Genomic DNA, 27,764 nt, shown 5'->3' on the forward strand with positions numbered 1-27,764 from the left:
GTACCTGAACAGACCTCTTGACTGCTGAACGAGACGCAATCTAAAGAAGTTTCCTAAGAAGAAGAAAATCATGGATTAATCGTGTTTCTTATCGTTTTCTAACCGATATTATTTTCATTCTGGTAAGTATAACCTTTTGTATTTTTGAAAATTAAACGTATGTGAATGGCAGAGGTGAAGTTGGTACAGAAGATTAATTTCATCGAAAGATAAAGTGATAGAAAATAGGTAGACGAAGTCGGCCCACCCGTCTGACGTGAAATGCTTTCTAATTATTTTACCTGTCGCCTGTTAATGATTTACAGGTGTACACGAAGATATTGTAATGTATTAAAGAGGCCTTCGTATTAGAATTACACGCTACATTGTTTAATTCAAGCTTAAAAAGGCCTGCGTTTGGTCGAATTAAGATAAAGATGCTGCATCTGCATCGTCTTAAGTGCCCAAGGTACACCTAACCAAGGCGTAGCATCCTACCTGTTCGGGCCCCTGAGGGTGCCTACTTATCTTACCCCTTCTTGCACCCCATTAACCCTATGACCTGTTAATTATTCATAAAAGAAACAAAACTAATATTTTTCAAATACCTAGTACTAGGTACTATTCGACAAGCGAAAATAAGGAAGGCACATCAATTCAGTCATGTTTACCATACTGAGGCTCAGGTGGGTATGGTTGGGTCCAGATTGACCAATACCCAGTTAGGCATTAGATTTTCCTAGCTATGGGCATATATAAAATTGAAGATGGGGGTGAGATATGCTTAAAATGCTTATCATTTTGATGTTAAAGAAAGGGAACCTATTCCCATTTCAGTCCTTAAACTTGGGTTTGAATGTTCAATTTGTAACATAGGTAATAGGTACCTAGTATAGCCTAATCTGGTTTATTCTAAAGTCTTAACATTGGCATTTAAATGCTTCATGCATTAGGCTATAAAGCATTTTACATATTACCAAATGTTTATAACTTGAACCTCACTCATGACCTGAATAGTTGAAACTGCATAGGGTAAACGACTTAGTGGCAACATAGCAGCCACCTCTCTCAGAACGCAGCCACTTCTTGAAAATGCGCTTGAATTATGCCATTATTATGTAATTTAGGAGAAAATGCTTATTTCGAGAGGAGCACAGAGGTCTCGGTGTGCTGCCTGGATGGGCCACAACTCTTGACTGATGCTTGTGGCAGCAAATTCAAGTACTTTTTAGGGAAGGTGGCCGCTCAGTCGTTTACCTATAGGCTAGCTTCTCATTCTGTGGCCAGGCCATCCATCTGTATTCATTGTAGTAACAAACATAACAGTCATTCTCATTTCTTCCAAAGTTTGGTTGGTATATCAGTAAAGATAACCAGAACTTTTATCATGGTCACAATTTTCTGGATAACAGTATGACAAGTGATTATTTGACACAGACATGGAGCATATGTTTTTTTGGCAGCATATTTTGTGGTTTGGTTTCTGTGTTTGACAGTTTGAAGCAAACCGCTTTTCTCTTTACTCCCATAAGACCTTTAACAATTATGGAGGACTATACAGTTGGAAAGCAGATTTTTTTTTGCAGCAATATGCTGTACACATAAGAGCAAATACTGTCTCCGATGCTAATGAGTGAAATAAATGCAAAGCATTAAACAATTTGAGGGAAAATGTATGTTTCATTGTGTCATCTCAGCACTAAAGAAAAAAAAAGAAACCAAACTATTGCAGAAATAGCAGTAAACACCAATAAATCCTAATATAACCTTATCCTAAGTGCAGCTCCCTACCTGACCAGATGGATTTAGGACTTTGCACCCTTGGACCTATTAATACCATAACCTTATAAAGAAAAATGCTAAGAATAGCACCTCAAGGATATATCCTAGTTCAGCTCAGCCTATAGCATATGTTACATTGGGAAGGTTGACTATTGTACATATCTTAACAGCCACAAGTAAGGTACACAACTGTTTATAGCTTCTCCACTGTCAATGCTGTATCATTTTCTGCATTTAACCGAATATAATTTTTTCAATAGGCATTAAACTTTGACATTAGGTGCAAAAAAAGTCCAGTAATGTAAAAGAATATACCTGCAAATAAAGACTGTTTTCTTTCTTATCAGGTTTACATTGGGAGAAAATGGGATCTCTTCGTAAAAATTCGTTTTTGATGGGTGTGGTGGCAGCATCGTTTACATGGATTATCATCTTGTACTTGTATTTTACTCTCATTCAGGTAAGTTAAGGGTATTGTATTATTTTGCCATGTTATCATTTCCTTCATTAGTTTTGCATCAGATATTCCCTTGATAAGGATCTCTTCATTGTTTGTTTTATGCAGTTACTACAGGTCTAGGACTTCATATATGTATACAATGTCCATTTTTCCATTATCTTCTGGTACCTCCTACTGGTTTTCACCCTGCTACATCCATATACATACTACTACTTTTCAGACTTACACATCACTTTTCATTATACTTCAAACCATCTCAGTCTGCTTTCCAATTGCTAGACAGTACATCTCAATACACTTGCCCTATCAGAAATATGAGCTCCCCCCCCTCTCCAACCATTAATCTTTGTGTTCTACAATCCTTCATTTTCTGGATTAAGTTTTGTATATGATCTTTAATTTTTTCAGGAAACTAAGCTTACTCAAAGTTCATCAGAAAAGCAAGGAAAAGGTTTTAGCTTCTCAGGTCCTGAAGATGTTCTTATGGAGACCAGCAAAAGTCAAGAGAAACTTCAGGGTCCAGAAAATGAATTATCTTTCAGACCACTCAGAAATGACATAGATCTAAAATCTGCAGATAAAATTAAGGATAGAGACTTCACGAACCAAAAAAGATATGACGATAGTTTTGTCAAACAAAAGAAGTATAGAAACCAGCTGATGCTAAAAGGGGAGCATGCCCTTCAGCAAGAGGTTAAGAAGAAAGCACAGCCAGAAATTCCAGAAGATCAAGCGATTTTAGCAGAGCTTGGTTTGGTCAAAACAAAGGAAGATCAGCAAGTAAGGCATTTGGTGTTTTTCCATTTTATATTAATTTACTGAGTTTGTAATATCTTTGTTGTTAGAATGTGAATTTATTTTGTCTTAGTATTCTTGATTTTGTATAAGGTATCAACCACTTTATACTAACTGTAAGCTGCTGCTGTATTGCTAGTGCTTTCAGCTACATGAATATGCATATTGTTTTAGGTAGCCATTTTATTTATCTACATACTATAATCATTCTTCTGTAACCATGTTTTTTCTCAGGAGAAAGAGCAGGGGTATCGTCTTCACGCTTTCAATACGCTTGTTTCTACCCGCCTATCACTACATCGTCCAATTCCAGACACAAGGGATAAAAGGTATTGTAGGATGTTTTGATATTTTACAAAAGTTTTATTATTTGGAAAGAGGGGAAATACCTTCAATTCCTTGAAAAAAAATTTTCCGAACCAAATTTCTTTTGCAAATGAAAACATTTCTTTACCTAACCTTTCACTTACTCATCCATTAAAAGGATGATATCTGGTTATACTGTACTAAAACTAAGACCCCACACTTACCACACTCCCAAATAGTGTTGTTATATTTCCAAACAGATACATTTTTCTAATCAAATGGTAGGTGAAGAGTGCTTGATATACAGGAAGGTGATTGTAGGGGAGAGAAGCCCTCTAGTAAAGATGAGATTATCATGAATGCTTGCTAGGCTGGAGAGAAGCTAGTGAATTAGGGAAAAACTGTCATCTAGGGTAAATAAGTTATAAAACAAATATCCATGCAGGAAGCTAAATGATTAGAGAATTGGTCTATATTTCATGAATCAAGCTATGGAGAGAACGAAAGAAGATGAAGATGAAATGAGAGCAAGGAAGGAGATTCTATATTACCCCACGAAATGCAAACATGGGTATATGAGAAGACACACTGAGGTAAATGAGACAGATGTTCCCGAGATATAAGAAGACTGGCATCTCCTAGTTGATGAGCATATGGCTTGATTACAAAAAAGTTAAATAGGACTGAATTCACATACTTCTTAGCGAGAGTTAAGCCCCTTTGTTTAGCAAAATATTAGGCCTTTGTAATAACTTTCCCAAGCCATCTAGGAAAGAGAAGGTTGAGAAATTAAAGGGGTGACAGGCATGCATAGTAAGCTATCAAAATTGAAGACAATTCATACCTTTCAGACCACTGATGGGATATGTTTTAAATCATACTAGAAAACAGGTTTTGGCACAGTCACTTGATGAACTACCTTTTCAACCTGTTTCACCCTACCTTTAAGCACTAATCATATACATTAAGAAGTTATCCAATGATTCATACAGTAATGAGAATTCTCATAAGGAAGGCTGTGAGAGGCATATTTGGCTCTCACGGAAGAATAAAAGATTAGCATTTAACTTATGCCAAAAGAAGTGGGTCATCTGCAGTTACTGCAATGGAAAGTAACATATTTACATGCTTTATTATTTGCTTTTTGCTTTTTTAGCCAGCCCCATCTTCATATGGGAGAGAAAAAACAAATTGACCATTGATGCAATTACGTTCACAATGAAATAAGGTTAAGGAATGATAATTATCTATTGAGACTAGGATCTTTCTGGTGGATCTTAACCTCATTGCTAGCTATTGTACCACTAGTTTAAATCAATTGATCAGTAATTTCTTCAACCCCTCATAACAAAATCTTGTTCACCAGTAAAAATAAGTTTCATACAATCAACTTACCTGTCAGATATATACATAGCTAAGACTCCGTCGTCCCCGACAGAAATTCAAATTTCGCGCCACTCGCTACAGGTAGGTCAGGTGATCTACCGGCCTGCCCTGGGCGGCAGACTAGGAACCATTCCCGTTTTCTATCATATTTTCTCTGTCGCCGGTGGTATCAACATTGTTGCTATTACCTCCTGACTTAGATTCTTATTTCATCCTTTGATCATCGTTTATCGGCTTTTTGGTGACGTATCTGGATCGTGTTTTTGGCATTCGCTACTGTGGACTGATTTTGGACTTGCTTTTTGGAATTTTCTCAGTATGTCTGATTCAAATGTGAGTGTGAGAATGTGTGTGAATGTAGGCTGCAGGGTGAGGATACCGAAAGCTTCGGTTGATCCTCACACTGTATGTCGTAAATGTAGGGGGTTTCAGTGTTCTGCTACTAATACTTGTCATGAATGCGAGGGATTAAATGCAGAAGAATGGAAGACTTTAACTTCTTATTTGAAGAAGTTAGAGAGGGATAGGGTTAGACGTCTGAAAGGTGTGAGTTCAAGGCCTATTGAGCCTTTTATTGATACTTTTTCTAATCCTGATGATTTAGATTCTCCCTATGTGTCTAATTCACAAGGTTTACTTTCGGAATCGGCCTCGGAAATCGCCGATCTGAAAGCTACAATTCGAGACATGAAGTCCAAAATGGCGGACTTACAAGGTAAGGCTAGTGAAAGTGAGCATTACAGTGAAGTGAGTTCTCCCAGTGTTGTGGAGGGGGCGTTTGATCGTCCCTGCGACGCTCCCAGGCCTAGACCTCTTCCAAGCTCCCATGCCCAGAGGAGAAGGAAAGTCTAAAGCCTCAAGGAGGTCGTGGGGAATCCCCAACGGTCAGACGTCCCTTCAGCAAGCTCTGTTTTGTTGCAGGCTGCTCAAGGGCGCTTTAGAAAAAGCGTCCTTCGTGAGTGTTTCTCATCCTCTCCCTCGCCCTCACCTAAACGAGGGTGGAAGGAGTCGGATTTATCTAGGCCTCTGAAACGGCATTTGAAAGAACCCGAATTTGATTCGAGCCCGGAGCGTTTCTCAGATGACGCTCCCTCGTCTATTAAGAAGGCGAAGGTGGCGTCAGCGTCACCCAACGTGGGCGCAGAAGAACACTTTCCTACTTCTCCCCCAATTGAAGATGACGTGGGAGAAGCTTCAAGGAAGATTATCTTGGCAGTACAAGAGCAACTGGCCTCTTTGGTGGGAGTGTTAGCGCCTCGTAGGAAGGACGTTGCGCTTCCAATCAAGAAGTCTCGTCCTCTCTCCCCTGCGAAGCGAGAGGCGTCATGCAAACGTGAAGCTTCCAAACATATCGCAGAGGCTTCGGTTTCGAGAGCGAGATCGGGAGAATCTTACGGAAGACACGTAACGCCAGAGAGACGTGAGACGTCTTCTAGGCATGAAACGTCATTTAAAGCTGCTTTTAGACGCGAGGCTCCAACCAGAATTTTGGCGCCAGTTAGGACGCCTTTTGAGAGCGAAGCGTCTTCCAGGCGCGAGGCGTCATCCAGACGTCAGCAGCCACACAAGCGAGAGGCGTCAGCCAGGACACTTGGCGGACGAGAAGCGTCATCCAAGCGGGAAGCATCATCCATTTATGGAGAGAAACCTGAGCTGTTGGCGCCTTCCAGGACTATTAAAGCGGGGAAGAGGAAGGAATATCATTCCCTTAGCCCCTCTCCTATTAGGAGTTTGTCTCCTCCAGAGGAAAGACATACTGAATTGGCAGCGGAGACTCATATAGACCCCGAGTTAGAAGTAAACTCGGAGGAGGAGTATCAAGGAAGAGAAGGACTGTCGAACTATAAAGTTTTGACAGCCTTGCTTCTAGAGGAGTATGGAGACGACTTGACTCCTGCCTCTCCTCCTTCTCCGCGCTCTCTTTTCTCGAGTGCTAAGACGAAGAAATCTTCGTCTTTTCTTAGAATGAAGCCCGCCATTTCGATGAAGAGGGCTCTTCAGTCTTTAGACTCTTGGATGAAGTCGAAGAGACTAGCTGGTAAAAGAGGCATTTGGTATCAGACGGGAGAGAATATGGGTATTTCTCTTCCGTCTACGTCAGAAGCGGACTTTTCGACCTTAGTTGACGCTTCACGTAGACAAGGTTTGAACTCGGCCCGTATAACTTGGGGCATTTCAGAACTGGACCATCTCCTCAAGGGACTCTTTCATGTATTGGAAGTTTTCAACTTCTTAGATTGGTCCCTTGGGGTGATGTCCAAGAAAGCCCATGATTCTGAAGGACTTGAACCAGAAGTCCTTTTGTGTATTTTGTCTTGTATAGACAAAGCGGTTCAGGATGGCTCGGTTGAGATCTCCTCTTTATTTGGAGCAGGTCTTCTTAAAAAGAGGACAGTATATAGTGCCTTTTTAACCAAAGCGGTCTCCCACGCTCAGAGGGCAGCGCTACTGTACTCGCTTTTGTCTGACTTTTTGTTCCCTTCTCAGTTGGTGAAGGACATTTCTCGTTCATTAACTGAGAAGGCGACTCAAGACCTTCTGACGCAGTCAGCAAGGAAGAAGAAACCTGCTTCTACTACTGACAAGAAAGGACCGAGTACATCAGTTCAGCCCTTTCGAGGTGGCCCGACCTCCAGAGCTCCCGCAAGAAGGAAGGCTCCTGAGAAGAGAGGTAGGTCTGCCTTTCGTCCCTTTAAAAAGGGAAAGTGATGCTTCTCTCCTCCAAGCACCAGTAGGTGCCAGGCTCCTGGGATTTGTGGAGACCTGGGCACTTATAAATGCAGACGCGTCATCGATGTCTATAATAAGGAAGGGATATCGTATCCCTTTCCTGAACACTCCTCCCCTAACGTCAACACCGCGGGAACTAACAGCCAAGTACAAGGATCCTGTGCTGAGGGATACTCTTCGATCGATGGTGGAGCAGATGTGGGACAAAAGAGCGATAGAACTAGTACTGGATCAAAACTCCCCGGGGTTTTACAATCGCCTTTTTCTGGTTGCGAAGGCCTCGGGAGGCTGGAGACCAGTACTAGACGTCAGCTCTCTGAACAAATTTGTTCAGAAGGAGAAGTTCTCGATGGAGACTTCTGCCTCAGTCCTTGCGTCATTGCGACAAGGAGATTGGATGGTGTCTCTAGATCTCCAGGACGCCTATTTTCACGTCCCGATCCACCGTTTCATGACGGGGGGAAGGATCTTTCAGTTCAGAGCCTTGTGTTTCGGCCTTTCCACAGCTCCTCAGGTCTTCACAAGCCTGATGAAGAATGTGGCGAGGTTTCTTCACCTCAAAGGAGTAAATATCTCTCTGTATCTGGACGACTGGCTCATCAGGGCCAGATCAGAGAGACAGTGCTTGGAGGACCTTACGTTAACTTTAGATCTGATCAGAGCGTTGGGATTACTCGTGAACCTCGAGAAGTCGCAGCTGACCCCCAGACAGAACTTAGTCTATCTGGGGATTCAGATGGATTCTCGGGGTTTTCGAGTATTTCCTTCGCAAGAGAGAATCGCAAAAGGTTTGCAGAAAGTCTCTCTCTTCTTAAGGAAGGAACAGACGTCGGCGAGGGAATGGTTGAGCCTTCTAGGGACCCTTTCCTCGCTCGAACAGTTCTTCCCGCTAGGAAGACTTCATTTACGTCCGCTTCAATTCTTCCTCAAGAGGTCTTGGAGTTGGAAAACTGGACAACTTTCGGACGCCTTTCCCATTCCAGTGGAGATAAGACCGCACTTGGAATGGTGGTTGCCCCCTCTGAAAGAGAACAAAGGGATCTCTCTAAAAATCCAGAACCCAGACCTAGTGTTGTACTCCGACGCGTCGGAGAAAAGGTTGGGGAGCAACATTAGGCTCGAAGGAGGTGTCAGGCACCTGGGAACCAGCGCAGGTGTCTTGGCACATAAACTGCAAAGAGCTCTTCGCCGTACACCTGGCTTTGAAGAGTCTAGAACCTCTGGTTTCGAACAAAGTAGTGCAAGTAAACGTGGACAACACCACAGCACTTGCCTACATTTGAAAACAAGGAGGGACTCACTCCTCGTTCCTTTACGAGCTGACGAAAGACCTTTTGCTTTGGATGTCTCACAGGAACATCTCCCTTCTTACAAGGTTCGTTCAGGGAGTAAAGAATGTGAGGGCGGACAGACTCAGCAGGAGGAACCAGGTCCTTCATACAGAGTGGACCCTACACGAAGAGGTGTGTCAAGATCTCTGGTCTCTGTGGGGGACCCCTCATGTGGATCTCTTCGCCACATTCATCTCCAAAAGGCTGGCAGTCTTTTGCTCGGTCTTGGAAGACCCAAGAGCTCTTATGGTAGACGCCTTCCTGCTGGATTGGTCTCACGTAGACGTCTATGCTTTTCCTCCATTCAAAATCCTGGGACTAGTACTGAAAAAGTTTGTGGCGTCAAAGGAGACGAGGATGACATTGATAGCCCCCTTTTGGCTGGCCCAAGATTGGTTCACGGAGGTGGTAGAGTGGATCGTAGACTTTCCCAGATCCCTACCAAGAAGGATGGATCTTCTCAGACAGCCACACTTCAAGAGGTATCATCAAAACCTCCCCGCTCTCGCTCTGACTGCCTTTCGACTATCGAAAGACTCGTCAGAGCGAGAGGGTTTTCTCGCGAAGTTGCAAGCGCGATCGCGAGAGCACGCAGAACCTCCACTAGGCAAGTATATCAGTCAAAGTGGGAGGTTTTTAGAAGGTGGTGTAGAACTAAGAAGTTGTCCTCCTCCACTACCTCTGTAGCGGAAATTGCGGATTTCCTTCTATTCCTGAGAGAGCAATCTCATCTAGCTGTATCCACAATAAAGGGATACAGAAGTATGCTCTCGGCAGTCTTCAGGAATAGAGGATTAGATCTGGCAGATAATAAAGATCTCCACGATCTCATAAGGTCCTTTGAGACTTCAAAGTCTAAGGAACCGGTCCCTCCTAACTGGAACCTAGACGTGGTTCTCAAGTTTCTTTCATCCGAAAGGTTCGAACCTCCTCATCTGGCATCGTTTAGAGACATCACCAGAAAATGCCTATTCCTATTATCTTTAGCTACGGCAAAGAGAGTTAGTGAATTACATGCTCTGCAGGATAAAGTAGGTTTCAAGGGAGACTCAGCTATTTGCTCGTTTAAGACCCTGTTTTTAGCTAAGAACGAGAATCCCTTGAATCCCTGGCCTAAGTCATTCGAAGTCAAAGGCATATCGAGTCTCGTGGGAAGAGAAGCAGAGAGGTCTCTATGCCCTGTAAGAGCTCTGAAGTTCTACTTTCAGAGAAAGCATCAGATGGGAGGCTCTAGACAAGGTCTTTGGTGCGCGGTAAAAGACCCCACAAGACTGATGTCCAAGAATGCTCTGGCATTCTTTGTGAGGAACGTCATTACAGATGCGCATAAGGTCTGTCCTGACGAAGAGTTTCGACTGTTGGAAGTGAAAGCTCATGAAGTGAGAGCAGTAGCAACGTCTCTCTCGTTTCATTAGAATATGTCGCTTAAAAACATCATAGATACAACATTTTGGAGATGCAACTCAGTATTTGCATCTCATTACTTGAAAGACGTTCGTGTGACATATGAGAAGTGTTTTTCTCTGGGTCCTTTCGTATTGGCGGATACGATTCTGGGTACGGGAGCCGACACCAATCCTTAAGTATATACTTTTCTTCTTTTTGGATATGGTCTGGAGTCTCTTCGAACAATGGAGGACTTGGTTTAGCACGGGCGGCCGTCTATGTTGTTCAGTAAGAGAATCTTGTCATATCTAATTAGATGAGTATAATAATTTTTTTTTTAGAAAATTATGTATGTGTGCGTAGAGTGTTTTTGAGTTATGGTTGTTGTGAAGAGTTCGGGGATAACTCGGAACAATCTTTATTTCTAACATATGGTTAGGATCAGGTGGTCGGGATTGGTTGTGTGCTCCTTCATAAGGTGTATTGTCATATAAGTGGATCAGCACCCATTGACAAAGTCCTTTCAGGCTCTGCCGAGCAAGCGGATAAGACCCCATCGGCAGACCCACAATAACTCTTGGCCATAGATCATATATCTCGCTAAAGTTTCTTGAGGTGATGCAGACTACTGGGCAAACACCCACGAAGTCTACCACCTATCAGGTAGGAACTAAGGTTTTATTTATACCTACAACATATGTTGTTTACCTGTCTATTCCATAAAGTAGCTGTCTCTTACCCTCCACCAAAGGGTGCCAATCAGCTATGTATATATCTGACAGGTAAGTTGATTGTATGAAAATGATATTGTTATGTTACAATCAAGTTTCATACATACTTACCTGGCAGATATATACAATTAAAGGCCCACCCAGCCTCCCCGCAGGAGACAGGTGGAAGAGAGAAAATATGATAGAAAACGGGAATGGTTCCTAGTCCTGCCGCCCAGGGCAGGCCGGTAGATCACCTGACCTACCTGTAGCGAGTGGCGCGAAATTTGAATTTCTGTCGGGGACGACAGAGTCTTAGCTATGTATATATCTGCCAGGTAAGTATGTATGAAACTTTATTGTAACATAACAATATCATTTTTTTGTTTTTTTGTTTGGGACATTCATTTGACTTTTAACTGCATATACCTCATCACACTCTCCCTAAATAGTACATAGTGCAATACTGTATTAAGAAATGTTTGTGTGCTTGTTTAATTTATCTACTAGTTTTGTATCTTTTTCAGGTGCAAAGACATTGTTTACCCAACAGTGTTACCTCCTGCTTCTGTCATTGTCTGCTTCTACCGTGAAGACCTTTCTGCACTGTTGCGAACAGTGTATTCAGTTCTAGACAGAACACCGGCAGACTATTTACACGAACTGCTTCTTATAGATGACACAGATGAAGGTAATGTGATAACTCTTTAACTGTGGCAGTGTTTATTTGTCATTGAAATTTAGTATAACCGACTGTAAAACAAAGCCTTTAAACAGCTGGCAAAATTTTGCATATGAGCATATTACTTTGGACAAAGAATGTGTACCTTACTGCTAATACTCTTGTCATTGTAAAAATTTTCCTTTGCAATGGGAATAATTTTCTTACCAGGCTTCATGAATAAAAGTAAGGCATATGATTTTGGTTGTTAATGGTTAATTTCATTTTCAGGAAGGTATCATGCAGAAGTGACCAGCAAAATGAAGGGCATCAGTGAGAAGATCCGTATATTGAAAACTCCAGAAAGGGAAGGCCTTATCAGAGCTAGGGTTTTTGGGGCAAGGCATGCAAGTGGTCAGGTATGTCAGTGCTGAATGAATTCTCACTGTTTTGTTTACACAATTAAGGATGGTATTGGTGTAACACCTCTAAACAGTGTTGAAGGGTAGCACACTGTATAATATCTTATGATGAAGGAACCAAAATATAGTAATCCAAGAAGTTAATAGTCTTGTGATGCCTTTGAAACTAATGTTACTTGAAAAGAAAATGTTCTTGCACAAGTATACAAATTGCGAGATATTTTCTAGATCAAAAGTGAAAGTGTGTGCTATGAACCCAGTTTGTTTTTATGATTTGTTAGACTTTAGCAAATTTATTACATTTACAATTACTTTGCTAATGATTGACCATTAATGCAAGATAGTAGAATGGACGTATGGGCCGAGTTTCTCCTACTGAATTACTATAGGATATGTATACACATAAATTTCAGTTGACTTGTCATACCTTAGTAATCTGGAGTTGGATTGTTAGTATATTCATTAATTATTTTACAGATAAAAAGGGTATTTTGAGGAAATTACTATGTTTGAATATCACCACAATAAATGTGGGTCAGTGAATTACATCACCACAGAGTATTAATGGTCATGTAATTTCAGGTACTGCTCTTTTTAGACAGTCATGTAGAGGTCAATGTTGGCTGGATAGAACCATTGTTGGCAAGAGTGAAAGAAAATCGAACTCATGTCGTCACCCCCATCATTGACGTTATTTCGCCGGACACATTTCAGGCGAGTATCTAGCTTGCTTGCTCCTGTAAGAGGGGCATGGTCAATATAGTGTGTTTTGCATGGGATTAATTTGTCATTTACTTCTTTATCCATTCCTTTGATCTTTTATCATTTATTTTTCCAGTGTTTTTACCTTTCACCTTGCTTTCATTTTTACCTGTTGCCCAAAAATAATTATTTTTGTATGTTCTAAGGGTTTTGCAAGGCCATTATCTTAGCCATTTCAATCCAGTGACAAAATGGATTTGCTCTTTAAGGCTAGGTGAAAATTACAGCAATGCAAATGTAAGGAAGTTGGACTGCTAAGTAGGAAGAGACTGAAGGGAATGGATTAAAAGTATAACACAGAAGGCAGTGCCACTGTTGTTGAGGGGACAATGCCAAGATCCTCTAGTACCAAGTGTGTGGTAGAGTTTAGAATGGAATGTAATGTTAATATCAAGATTTTTCAAGTTTTTTTCAAAATTATGGTATGTATGCTATTAAAGACAAAAAGTCTTTTTTGTTAATCTTGCACAATTTTCTTTTTTCTGCAGTACACTGCATCTCCCCTTGTCCGTGGTGGCTTTAACTGGGGTCTTCATTTCAAGTGGGATAGCATCCCACAGTCATACTTTAATGATAAAAGTAATTTTGCAAAGCCTATCAGGTAAGATTCAGCTTTTTGTTTTATGCACCTTTGCATTTAATTTCCATTTTACTAGATAAGTGTAGTAGTTGATAGTTGTTAATGATACTAACAAGTCTTTCCCAGCATTCCTTGAGAGTTACACACTGGTGTTTTTAAGTAGTTTAACTAAAACCACTCAAGAATATAATAATGCACTAAAAATATTAAAAGAAGGTTCTTAGTGTTATGTTATCTTTAGTGACAGCTGTGATAAGAATTCATTGCTTCACTGAACCCTTTTATTTGCATTGGTTGTTTTAGTTTTCCCATTTTACTTTTTATTTATAATTAATTGCTGTTAGTGTTCATGATTTTCTCCTTTCCAGGTCACCAACAATGGCAGGTGGACTTTTTGCTATTGACCGTAATTACTTTATTGAACTAGGAGAATATGATATGGGAATGGATGTTTGGGGAGGAGAAAATTTAGAGATGTCTTTTCGGGTGAGTTTGGTTTCTCATTTTATGGAAAGTGGTGGTTTCAGTATCTGTAACCAAAGTTACTACGTACATACCTTAAGAGACAGTAATTGGCTCATCATGGATAATTCTAGTGATTATGGTGTTTCTTAGGATATAGTGTAACATTTGACTAACCAAACCATATAAATGTAAAGATTTTGACTAGCCATATACATAGCTGGCTAACCCTGCGAGAGCCAAGAATCAAAGCCAAGTTATTAGATTAAATACCTTGTGATCATCATGTCTGATGTATTTGCAGGGCATACAGTTTCATATGGTAGTTCATGTTCCACTATTAATACAATTTAATCTCTATAGGAAAGCAGCCTTAAAAATTCATGCTTGAGAATAGTTAAGTACTTTAGCATTTCACTTCAAAGAGGAACCTTGCCTATAAGGTTTCTGAAAGCTAAGGGAATATATCCAGTCCTTTAAGTTCTCAACAGATTCAAGTGTTACAGGATTTAAAGATATTGGGATAATGAAAACTTTTGAATTGATTGAAATTAAAGATGCTAAGGCCCTCATTAAATGTTGTTAAGCCATTTCTATGGTCTTTTGATGAGGAAAAGGCTAATTGGAGGGGTTGCTGTGGTAGTGTTTAACACTCGCCCCAGTTTTATACCGACACCTTTTATATAGGTGAGCGAGTCAGAGGCTTCTGACATGTCCAATTTAGCAGTTCTCTGGTATTATAGCAATATTTTATTAGAAATAGTGCTAAAGCAGACATATTTCACTGGGCGACACGGCTTCCTCGCCCAGAAATAGATTTTTCCTACGTCAAAATCCCTTTTTTACTTTGATGACAATAGTGCAATATATTCTTATATCTTGCAATAATGCTTTCAGTAGATTTTAGAAAATTTCTTAGACAGAACACAGTACTTATAGTTCTGTTCTCTCTCCTATTATTATTATTTAAGTAGGCATCATTGTTTAAAATCTTAAGAGTGACATGTGATATTAAGTCATTTTTCTCTCCCATGAAGATATGGACCTGTGGGGGCAATCTGGAAATAATACCATGTTCTCGAGTTGGTCACATCTTTAGGAGAAGGCGTCCTTATGGTGGTCCTGGAGGACAGGACTCTCTTTTAAGAAATTCTTTAAGAGTGGCACATGTATGGATGGATGAATTCAAGGTAAAGTTAATGATGCTAAAGGAAATTACTCATTTATATCCTAACCGTGGTTTTGTTCTATAATTATTTATTGATTTTTATTAGCATCACAATCATTTATAACAGATGATAAAATAGTTCGGTCACATTTGATAATATTATTAAGTTTCAGATGATTACTTTGATTAGATACCAAGTAGAACCTTATAACAACACTAATAATGTATTATGGTTATGGTTTGTGTTAACATGTGACATTCTTCATTGTTGTAGTTGTCCCAACAGATGTGTAGTACTATGTTACAAAGGAAAAGTCATAAACATTCATTCTTGAAATTCTAGAGATTATTATTATTCAGAAGAGGAAACTTATTCTTATGGAATAAGCCCACATGGACCATTGACTTGAGATTCAAGCTTCCAAAGTATATGGTGTTCATTATGAAGGTGACCATAAAATTCATTTGAATGAGTTTGATAGGGTAATAAGAATGTTATTTGAAAGCAAACCTTGTGTCATGGGAAGGACGGCATACGAGTGCACAAAACTCCACCAGAAGGAACAAGTCGAGAACAAGAACCCAAGCTGCATCCAAAGATTTACAGAGGCATGGTTCTTGAAAACATCCTATTTGCATCTATGCCACAAAGTAGTGATGCAAGTAATTAATATATTATTTGATGTTAAGAGTAACATGAAGTTTCAAAAAGTAACATTAGGTAGTATGTATTCAGAATGTGTAGACATTCTTCAATATGCCAAAGGAAGCCATCAGCTTGTCAAGCAAGTTTTCCCCAGCAAAGAATACTCATTTACTAAAAAGAAAAAACAAAAGGCTGGAAAATTACTGTTTATAGTACTATACTGTACTGTATCAGTGAATATGGAACAGCTGAATAACGAAAATTACAGCAACAGGATGGTGGTGGAAGAATTGTATTAGAAACCATATCCCTTGCAAATCCTGTAGAAACATGTCAAGTAGATAATATAACAACGAGATTGAAGTATACTGTTGTATCTGGTAGGTCATCAATTAATTTGCAAACTACTTCCAAAGGTTATAAAGAATGTTGATCTCATTTATTGGTTTTGAGAAATTATGTGATAGGGAATTTTCAGCATTTGTAAAATGAGCAATGGAAAACACCACTTTATTACAATACTGTACGAACAACAAGCTCGGTGAATTTCATACAAAGAACATTCTTTTATGGCATCTCTCATATGTGATCTCATGGTAATATTTTTTCAACTTTTGATAATCATGCTTTGGAGTGTTTTCTATTTTTACACGAAAAAGATTTTAATGAGAAGTTAGAAAAATAAATCAGTACATACTGTAATATCTTGATCTTTAATCATAGTGACAGAAAATCTCCTTGAAATACCTTTTATTTATACAGAAGAAATAATCGAATTATACACAGCAAACTATGCATCATTATGAATGCTTTAACATATCGTGTGTTTTTAGGAAATTTATTACATATACGTATTCACCTTCAGTCCCTTACTCAAAAGAGGATTTTCATTTCAGGAGAACTTCTTCCGTATTCGACCTGATGCAAGAAAAGTTGAATATGGAGATGTCTCTGACAGAGTTAAACTAAGATCCGACTTGAAGTGCAAGCCCTTTGCTTGGTATTTGAAAAATATTTATCCAGAACTGCCTGGACCTGGTGAAGAAAATAAAGCAGAAAATGAAGTTGGGTTAGTAGGAGCTGGGAAGAGGCAGTTCCTTCCTTGGAACAAACGTTTGCGGAATTATACTAATAAGTGGCAGGTGAGAAACAAGAATCCTCATTGTCTATTTTCTATAATGAGCATTATCCCCAAGTTTCAATCTTTAGCCAATAACTCATGCTGAGAAACTTTAGTGAGGCATCATTGAATAAATAATAAACCTCTTTAATTCAAGAACTTAATTCTTAAAAGGAAGCAGTCATTTATATTTGCAGGTTGCTCTGTGAAGAGATCAGTGAAGGAGACAGTAGTCAAGGAGGACTATTTTCAGAAAAGCTATGTTAGATGTTTTTAAACTTCAGTTATGTTTCACTATGCCTTATAAGCAGTGAAGTTTATGATAATTCCAATACTGATATGGTAAATTCTCACCACTTAGTCTCTTAAAGCAGTATATTGCACACCATCAGAAACATTTTTAACTTCCCAGTATGGCTAGTCAAGTTAGGTAGTTGGTTCTTTTAGTAATCTGGCTTCAATTTTTCATCATACTGAATATGCAATTGGATTACCCAAATAGTCCCAACCAGAAGAGCATTGGAGTAATATTTTGCTTTGTTATAATCTTTGTCAGCAGGATCTAGTGAAATGGGTACATTCAGAAGAGTTCACAGGCACACAGTTTAAAATTTGCATGTGATACAGATAAAGTTCTACTGACACTTGAGTGATGCCTCCAAGTAATCAAAACTTTTTCTTATTTAGAAAAATAATGCTAATACAGTACAATATACAATCGCTAGGAAATGAGTCATAGGTTTTGATTTGGTTTTGACTTTTTCCCCAGATAAGATTGACAGGAACTAAACTTTGCATCGAGTCAGAAGGAGACCCATCAGTGAAAGGTTCAAGATTAGTTCTTTCCGAATGTGCCGAGGTGGACCGTCAGATTTTTTACCAGACAGACCACAATGAGTTAGTCATTGCAAAGTTACTCTGCCTAGAAGCTTCAGAACGATTGCCTCATTTAGGCAAGTGCCACGAAATGGGTGGATCACAAGAGTGGAAGATTAGTGAACAGGTATTTTTAAATATTTTAAAATATTTTTAGAAGTATTCTCCACAGTTTCAAATTTATCAAAGGCTAGAAAAGCTGTTGGAGGTTCTCCTAATCAACTGGGACTTAGCAGTTGACAAGGACATTGTTGCTCTCATATTTATCAAATATCAAAGGAGATAAAAATGTTATGCATTAATGATTGTTACTTAAAATAGTCAACATCCCTTTTGCAGTAACCCCTTCTACTTAAACAGTGTACTACTGTATATGATGCATATTTGAATCACTATACTAAGAGATTAATAAAAAATACATTTAATTTCTTATATGGCATTATAATTAAAAAATAATCATAGTAATGCAGCTGAAATGTACATAAATCTCAAGTTGAGGTCCATTACGTTGAGCTGTGTTACCATGCTGTTAGCTTTTAGCTCAATAATATAGAGGCTGCATCTGACAGCTGTTAATATCCCCCATACATTGCTATTCACCCCTATAGTATTAGTGTACATGTTTGGATGCTAATATAGTACTACTTTTCCTTTCATTTTTTCATCCATTTTGAAAATTTTTCCGTATAGCAATGTATGTGTACAAGTCCTGTTCAGGTTTTTTATTTTTATCAAGTCCTGCTCCAGTTTCTTATTTTTATTATTCAACCACTGCTAATCCTTGGGAATAATCTTTTATTCCAGAATAGCGGGATAGGATGTATCACATAGGTTCACATAATCTTTTGTAAGGTATAGTAATGTGAATATTTCATTTTCACAGATGGGTATTGCCCTCTACAACATGGCTATAGGACTATGTGTGGCTGTCCAAGAAAAAAGATCAGGAGCAGTGGTTGTCATGGCGATGTGCACCACGCCAGACTTGGCAACCTGGGATTTAGTTGATGTTGTTTGAAATATTCATTAGATTCTGTGTTATTTCATTGGGCTACTACTGCCATTATTCAATTGGACACAATTCAGTACAAATTCATTTTTCAGTGTTCTGTGAATTTTGTATATCTGTGATATGGGTCATTAGCAAGGCAGATTGTCTCAAATGAGGAAAATCTTCTGTTGGACTTTATAATTTTTGATGGATTTTTATACAGTATTTTTAGCATCAGTTATTTGTGCTTAGGTAATTGATAGCTAAGTCCATTCAGATAAGCATGTGATCATGGTTACTTTACTATATGTACTGTATAATGTCTGCTTTAAATTTTTTTCTCAAAGTACCTCAGTGATTGATATTACTGAATTAGTACCCTAATGATTATTAAGACTAGTTTTTGTAGTACAGTACCATTTTAACTGGTAGCTTCGCCCATTAGTACCTTTGATAGAATTACTTTTATTAGTGCCTTGGTTACTGATAGTTTTAAGTCTGATAATGATTATACCATGGGAAGGTATATATTTTATTTAGCAAATAGAAGTCACTTATTTTAAGTTCTGTTCCATTTTATCTGATATTTTTCCATACTCATTTCATTTTGGAGAGTTTTGAATTTATTTATTTGACTAATTTTATGTGCAGCTGTTTTTATTCAGGTACCTCTTAACTATACATTACACTTATTCTATTATGTTATTCTATTAAGAGTTATAATTTCATAACTATTTTTGCGTGAGACTTGGATGTTTGTTTCCAAAATTATTTTGTTTAATGACTTCAATATGGTTGGAACAAGAGGCCTAGAAAAATTTTGCGCTTATGTTTGGTCCTGGTATTCCAGCACAGCGCTAACTTGTGATTAATCAATTTTGTGCTGTAATTTATTACCATGATTTGCCTTTAGCTTTTACCAATAAGCATTGTGAAGGATCAACAGAAGTCTTCCTTTAAGTAAATGACAAGTGATTAAGACATTGTAGACAAATAAGAGATTTACCTGTAGTAGAATTTAAATTTAAACTTTACTAGAATGAGAACTTAATGTATAGTCAATTGGAGATTTAACAAATTCAGATAACTGAGTTGACTTACAAACTCATCATTTACTTAGCCCCATTTAGAGGTTTTCATGAACCCTAGACACTCCACTCTTTAACATAAAGAGAAAACATATGCTGGTTAGCTGGGAGCATCACACACTTTCGCCTTTGTAGCCTCTGTTTAAGGACGAAAAGATTAGTCTAGTGTCTCATTGCTGTCATCAAGCTTTTTCCTAGATATGTAGGCTTAGTTGGTCTACCTTTTTTATTCTTGCCTGGGTTTCTTATTGGTTTTACCTTCTGTTTTGTGCTTTAATATTTATAAGAATTCCAAGTATTTAAAGTGGTGTTAAGTGATTACCATATTTTTGCCTTCTTCCATTACTTAGTTACCAGCTAGTCATGCTTATTCTTGTTGGCTGGTTTTCACCAGGTCTCATATTGTAATCACGGCCAGTTGTCAACTTATGCATAATTTACTTTTAGGAATTTGTAGGAATTTGAACAAATGAGTTTGAAAAATATCAAGAAACAAAATCAAGTTAAATGCCAAGATGCCAAAAAAATGCTGTTGTCCAAGTATTGGACAAAATTTTCAAGAATGAAGTGATTAGTAAGCCTACAGTGTAGCATGATGCTGCATTTGGTATGCCTGCATAACTGATCCTGGGCAGCATTGCATCATTCTTTGTCCGACTCTTGTCTGAGTAGTGGAACAAAGACTATTTACATCCAAGTGTTGTACACCTTTTGTTTTGGTGGAAATACCTTGCACCTAACTCTTTAGATAAGAAAATGAAAAAGTCAGATCTTTCGTGTTCAATCTTGAAAATTAGCTTTGTGGACCATAAGTGGAGAAAAAATTAATATTCTACACAGTAAAGCTACGTGCCAAAACAGAGCATCAATGGTGGCGCCAAAAAAAATATATATATATATTGCAGAAATGCATCCCTGTTGATGGTAGTGTTGTGCATGAAAAAGCACATAGTACATGGTATGAAGAGTGTAATGAGAGGGTTGAGGGAAGCTAGAGGAAGGAGTTTAAGCTAATACAGGAGCCTTTGGTGCTTGAGGATCCCAACCCCTCAAGCCTTAAGTTCCTCAACTCCTATTATTGGGCCTCCTTCACCACATCAGCCAATGTAAATGAATCTTGGTTCTTCCATCATAGAGGATCCTTCTAACATCCTATCACAGGGTTCAAGTTTTCCCAATTTATTATAGCTAGCTAACTTAATTTCAGCTACACTGCCACCAGACTTATCAAGGACTGTCAACCCTCAGATGCATGAATCATCCTGATTATTATTGTTATATTAATATTATTATTCAGAAGATGAACCCTGTACATATGGAACAACTCCACAAGTAATAAGAAAAAGGAAAAACTATTTTCTTTTTCTTCCATCACCAGACCATTTAACAGCCTAATGTTGAAGGCAGATCTGCTCTTTCTACAGGTTGCCTTTAGTGCTCAACCAGATATTCACTTCATTACCCTCTTTAAATATCAGGGGAGGATGGCTAGAGGTTTTAATTTAGAGTAGCATGCAGGTCATACTTGTTCTTCCTTTATATACATTCTTCCTTTACTGTTCTTTCTCAAAGAAATCTTGGATGGCCATGCAAAGTTGTCATCTTCATGACCTCTTGACCTCATGGTGAGGCAGTACTTGTCCCAGACACTGCCTTTGGATCTTTTTAGCACAGCAACAATGATGACATACCTCAGCTTCAAGTAGGTAGGTCTTGTCTCTTCATAGGCATACTCCTTCATGCTTTTATGTACTGTACCCGAGTTAGCTACAATAAGTATTTTGCAGCCAGTGCTTCGGTAAGTCCATCCTTTTGAAATCGATGTTCTTGTATCTCGGCATTCTGCATTAGCCTTCTTATTTTACTGCACGCACAGTTCTTACTAACCTATTAATCATAAAGTAGCTTTACTCTATACAAGTGGATCCAGCCATTCCAACTTGAACAATTTTGCTACAAGAAACATCTTACCCATACAGTGGTACCTCGACATACGAAAATAGTTCAGGATACGAAAGGTTGTTGCTGTAAAGTCCCGAGATTTTCCCGGACCACCGATAACAATTTTAAAACTCACGCGCTGCCAACTGTGTAGACTAGCCACCATCCTCCTGCTCTCCCATTGGTTCCTGATGCTAGTCACCGCCATAAGATCCTGCTCTCCTATTAGTCAGCATCTCTCCCATCATGCATCTACGTAGCGGCGTGCTTTTTCGGCCACTCGGTAGCAGCGTCACTTCTATAAGTACGCCAAATTCGTTCAACCTATACGATTTAGTTTATTAACGTAAATTCATTAGTGATTTCATTGTAGTACTACTTTATCATGTTGTGTGAGAAGTTTAGTACATACGTATACGTACAGTATATACGTAGTCATGGGTCCCAAGAAAGTTGAAGTTCACGGAAAGAAGAGGATGCTTTCTTTGGAGACAAAGATGGAGATAATCAAGAAGTGTGAAGCTGGCATGCGATTGAGTGTAATTGCTAAGGAATATGGCTGAAATCCGTCGACGATAGGCACCATCCTTAAGCAGAAGGAAGCCATCAAAGCAGCCACACCTTCCAAGGGTATGACTATTTTGTCTAGCAAGAGGAGCCACGTGCATGACGAGCTGGAAAGACTGCTTCTTGTCTGGATAAAAGACAAAGAAATCGCTGGCGATACGATAACCGAGAATGCAATCTGCCACAAGGCCAAGTGCTATTTTCGGCGATTTGATTGCCCAGGCTGAAGACGACGGAGGAGAAGGGACATTGACGCCAACCCCAGACTGCAAGGCTTCTCATGGGTGGTTCGAAAAATTCCGTAAACGGACTTGCATCCATTCGGTGGTGCGGCATGGGGAGGCGGCCAGCTCGGACACAAAAGCGGCTGAAGCCTTTATTAAGACGTTCGACGAGATGATGATCAAGGAAGGCTACAGTTCTCAGCAAGTCTTCAACTGTGATCAGACTGGCCTTTTTTGGAAAAAATGCCTCGTCAGACATACATCACGCAGGAAGAGAAGAAACTACCCGGGCATAAGCCTATGAAAGACAGGCTTACGCTTGCACTTTGTTCGAACGCCAGTGGGGATTGCAAGGTGAAGCCCCTACTTGTGTATCATTCGGAGACTCCTCGAGCCTTCAAGGCCCACAAAATGCTAAAGGAGAAGCTTCCAGTGATGTGGAGGGCTAATGCGAAAGCCTGGGTAACAAGACTTGTTCACCGAGAAGGTAAATCTGTGTTTCGGCCCGACAGCGAAGAAATTCTTCGAAGAGAAGCACCTCCCTCTGACATGTCTGCTGTTGTTGGACAATGCCCCTGCTCACCCTCCTGGCCTCGAGGAAGATATCTTAGCGGAGTATTCTTTTATCAAGGTTCTTTATCTTCTGCCTAACACCACCCCTCTCCTCCAGCCCATGGACCAGCAAGTGATATCGAACTTCAAGAAGCTGTATATGAAACATTTCAAGAGATGTTTTGACATCACCGATATCACAAACCTCACCTTGCGTGAATTTTGGAAGGAGCATTTCGATGTTGTGATATGCATCCGACTCATAGATCAAGCTTGGCAGGAGGTTTCGAGGCAAACCTTGAATTCTTTGTGGAGGAAACTCTGGCTTGATGCCGTATCTGCCCGAGACTTTGAGGGATTCGACGTGGGCGAAGCTGGTGCAGATTCAGGGTACAGTTGACGATCCTGAAACTGTTTTGCAACCAGATCTTGAGGAGATCGTTGCACTCAGCAAGTCCATAGGGCTGGTCGTCGACGAGGACGACATCAATGACCTTCTCGAGGAGCACCAAGAGGAGCTTACAACGGATGACCTGAAGGAGTTAGAGGCCATGCAACATAACATCGTTCAAGAAGAGTTCTCTAGCAGCGGCGAGGAGGAGGAGGACTACCCTATGACAACGGCAGTAATTAAGGATGCTCTAGCTGCTTTTCATAAGGTGCAATCATTTGTAGAAAAGAGACACCCCGAAAAGGCTTTCACAGGTCGTATGCTTGCGCAGTTCGATGAAGTTTGCCCGAGTCGTTTCAGGAACATTGTGAAAAGTAGGCAGAAGCAATCTTCCTTGGATAGTTATTTTTTAAAGAGGCCTTTAGTAGAAGTAAGCAAAAAGGAAGATCCAGTTGATACTACGAAAAAACAAAGTTGAAAGTGGTGAAGAAATTGAAATTTTGTAAAAAAAAAAAAAAAAAAAAAAACGCAAAGTATAAAAAAGTAAAAAAAATGTAAAAATAAAAAAAAGAAATAAAAATTTAACTTTAAGTTTTGCAAAGTTAAGTGTTACGGTTTTGTTAATGTGTTTTGTAAAGTTTAGTTTATGTTTCCTGATATTTTTAATGTGTTTCGTTAAGTTAAATGTACGTACTATGTAACAAATTTTCTGCTGTTTGTCCTCCTCCTCTGTCGCCACTTTTGGAGATAGCCTCACTCGAAAGGTAAGGCTCCACATTTTACTACATACGTACGTATGTACGTACAGTATTTCTTGTATACCATGTACACTAATACACTTTATTTACAGGTACATATTAGTAGTACGTATTAAGTTAGGTATTGAATGGTCAAAATTGTTGTAGTATTTCATTGTTTATTGGTCAATTTAGCTTTATTATAAAATTTACTGGGGTGTTTTTGTAGGGCTTGGAACGGATTAGGCAATTTATGTACATGTAAAATGCCGTTCAAGATACGTAAAGCTCAGGTTACGAAGGCCGCCTCGGAACGGATTAATTTCGTATGTCGAGGTACCACTGTATTTCATCTCCAAAGTTACAGCGGGTCCTTTCTGTTAAATCTTAATTCCATATTAAAGCCCTCATTCCAATTCACTAATTCTAGTTTTTTCCCTGCAGGGCAATCCTCCCCTCCAAATTGCAATTTGGGTTAATGTAAACAAGAGGGCTTGGAAATCAAACAAATTGATTTTTTTTACAGTCATTTTAAATTATAGTCCTTCCTCCCAGTTGCACTCTTTTCCAGAGCAATAATCTAGACTACATGGGAAAGAAAGACTCTTGCCTTCATGGAACCCAGGGCCCATAAATGGGAATGTGTGCCGCTGTGGTTGCTGCCAGCCAGTCGGCTCAACATCATCCTTTACATAGTATTCAGGAATGGAGTATCTATGGTTTTTTAGACCACGAATGGGGCTACAGTAAATAAAGGTTTTGTATTGAAAAATCAAATTTTGTTTTAAAAAGTTATTTACATTGTAGTGAAGTCAAAAATTTAACAAAGTGCAGTAACATGAAAATTGAATAGATTGTAGTTGAATGGATATAAAACAATGTAGTCGAATGCAGCTTTGAACAAAATGCAGCTAAATAGGATTAAAAACAAGACACTGAAGGAAATTAGCTGTAAGTTAATAGTTTTAATGTCTCAACTAATTAAGTTTCATCTTCACCATCTCATTTTGTCCATTGAAGGTTTGTATAATTTAACAATGCACATGGATCACAGATAGCATCACCTTGAGTGTCACATTTTACGAGTGTAGAATGAGTTGTACATAACCCAGAAATTCCATGTTCATATTTTATTTTAGTGATTGAGAAACATTTGACTCATATCACCTGTCCATTTGTGTAATACGTATGGCTATCAGGAAGGGACTGTGTAATGATGTTTATTTATTATCACTAGTTTATCAAGACGCAGAGTCATGTCTTGAGATTCTCATAGGCCTTGTTGTGTGATGTGAATGTGATAAAAATATATTTATATACATATATATATGTAAAAGATATGCAAAAACCCTTTTTAGCATTTATCATAATTCTGATTGCTTGTCATATTTTGCAGTATGCAGCACAGATGTAATCAGTTTCTCAGTTGTGATTACATAACTAGGTCAGAGGGGACTTCACTTTGTGACCTCCCCCCACTCCCCCAAAGTGTCCTAAGGCATACAAAAGCAAGCCATGAATAGTTTCATATTAGTGTACTACTTTACTATGCATAAAGTCTTAACACAATTTTAATTTGTGTCCGTCATTTTACACAAGTAACTGCTCATGAGGGAGCTATATCAGGAATGCATGGAATTATAATTAATAGATTAGTTCTTATCATTGATGAGGAAATTTGCAAGCTGCAGTTATAAGAATTGGACATAGAATAAAGTAATTCTAATTCATGTGCAGTAAATCCACTTGTTTTATTTTAGTTTCTCTAAGGTGCTGGTGATATATTTGGGCACCAAAATATTGTAATACTACAGTGTTCTTACTACTCATTTCCCTACTACTCATTTTCCCACAGTTAATCTTTCATTAAATAAACATATCCAATTTTTGTCTTCCGCTGGAGACAGCTTTTGTGTGCTACTATATTGTATAACCCTAGCACAGTTTGTTAATAGGTAACTAATCACAGTTCATGTATTATTGTGACTAGTACGTATTAGTGATTTTTTGTAGCCCATTTTTATGGTTTTACAGGCAGCTTTTCAAAGCAGGTATATTTCATGATGCTTGTCTCAAGCTTCTAGTTATACATGCTTCTAGTTATACATACTATGGGAGTCTTCCTTTATGCAAACTTTCAGCTGTTATAGTTTAAGTCTGAAATATGTAAAGTACTGAAAGAAAATACCCAGTGTGGAAAAACACTTTTGATTGCATTATTGACAGGCAAGTTTCATGGTCAACTTTTTATATTGATAGGAGTGATTGAACCATTATTTCATTTGCATTTCAAATATTGGTTTTTTGTAAGTCAAAAGTTTGAAGGAAAAGTAGGACAGTAATAATTTAAATTGGTCTTACTTTAATATACAATTTAGTATTAATAATAAGAGAAGCAGATAAATACTGAAGGGATACAGAGTAAAAGTGAAAATTAAAATACAACTATCTCTGTAAATCTTGTGTGAAATAGAGGGTCATGGCTATTTTACCAATTTTACTGTTACCCTGACTGCAGATTAAAGCATATGGTAAAAAGGAGGCTCAGTACGTATACAGAAACAGGTCTCTTATATAATTATGTAGTGTAAATATTTGGTTTTATTATGTAGTTCATTTCTTCAGATAGAAATGAAAAAGATCTTCGTAATCTCTGAAAAACTTTCCCATCTACATTTGAAAATGTGCAGAGGAAAAGGAGCTGTTTCTCCATATAGAAAAACTGTGATATTTTGAGCACAGCTTTGTGATACACTAATAGAAAATGTATGTACATTATCTAGTGCTACAATACTACATTATAAGCTTATATAGTGAGTGTATATTCATAATAACCAGCAGGCACTCTTTGGTGCTTTAACTGTCAAGGAGAGAAAAATAAATGTCTTCCCCATCCCCACAATTTAATATTGTCATTTCAGCTGTACTTGAAATGTTTTGTTTTTTATGTACTATTTTGTGTGTGGATGAATTCTAATACAACTGATGCAGGCAATAAGTAGTAGTACTGTGGTTTTAATCAAGCTTTGTCTCAAAATTTAGATATTGTATTATATGACTACATGAAAGTTGGCCTAACTATGCATTTAATATCATAGACTTGTAGATGCTTCAGCTTCACACAACTCAAGTGTATGGGTTCATTTATTATTAGTGAAAGTTGGTTCGTTTAGAGCAAGCTTGTCTAATGTCCTCAAGGCCTTCTTTATGGTGAATAGGAGGCATCTTATGGACCTCTGGACATACCCAACCAACTGTGATGGGAGAGAGCTTGGTAATTTTAATGTTTTGTTAATCAGACAACTTAAACTATCATTATTATGACTTCCAGAGCTGGAAGAATGATCAAACTGGAATGATTTTGTTTTGCACGAACTCTTCACAAAAGACTTCCAAGGTTTGAGGCATATAAAAATGTCTCATATTGTTTTAAGTCACTTTAATGTCACACTATCTTTCAGGTATTTTTATGTTCAAAGCACTCAAATATTTAAGTGTTGAATTTATACCTCCTTTTAGCTACCTAAGAGAAAAATGGTTTGAAAAACTCATCATTTTAAACCTGCTATTTATGTATTTCACTTTCATCAGTCAATTTGTGATTGTCAACAGATTTCTGTAAAAGATATTTATGAAGAGATATTTAACTGGTTTACCATATCAGTTTTTGTACTATTTTCCTGTAACATTAAACTTTTGATAAGACATTTG

The 27,764-nt window shown here is 38.5% G+C and overlaps 2 protein-coding genes across 3 annotated transcripts in view; one reads left to right on the plus strand and one right to left on the minus strand.

Moving 5' to 3' along the window:
* LOC135202490 (polypeptide N-acetylgalactosaminyltransferase 11-like) lies at positions 1 to 27,758 on the plus strand. The gene is made up of 13 exons (XM_064231903.1): positions 1 to 122; positions 2,109 to 2,221; positions 2,630 to 3,001; positions 3,251 to 3,345; positions 11,393 to 11,556; positions 11,818 to 11,945; positions 12,531 to 12,662; positions 13,199 to 13,311; positions 13,659 to 13,776; positions 14,790 to 14,942; positions 16,463 to 16,708; positions 17,456 to 17,689; positions 18,446 to 27,758. The coding sequence occupies exons 2-13, from the start codon at positions 2,126 to 2,128 to the stop codon at positions 18,578 to 18,580; spliced, it is 1,986 nt and encodes a 661-aa protein (XP_064087973.1). The 5' UTR covers positions 1 to 122; positions 2,109 to 2,125; the 3' UTR covers positions 18,581 to 27,758.
* Positions 1 to 27,764, minus strand: part of LOC135202492 (uncharacterized) — a 59,066-nt gene that overhangs the window by 20,397 nt on the left and 10,905 nt on the right. The gene's annotated exons all lie outside the window — the stretch shown is intronic.

The sequence above is a fragment of the Macrobrachium nipponense genome, chromosome 30 (genome assembly GCF_015104395.2).
Source record: "Macrobrachium nipponense isolate FS-2020 chromosome 30, ASM1510439v2, whole genome shotgun sequence".
Classification (NCBI taxonomy): domain Eukaryota; kingdom Metazoa; phylum Arthropoda; class Malacostraca; order Decapoda; family Palaemonidae; genus Macrobrachium; species Macrobrachium nipponense.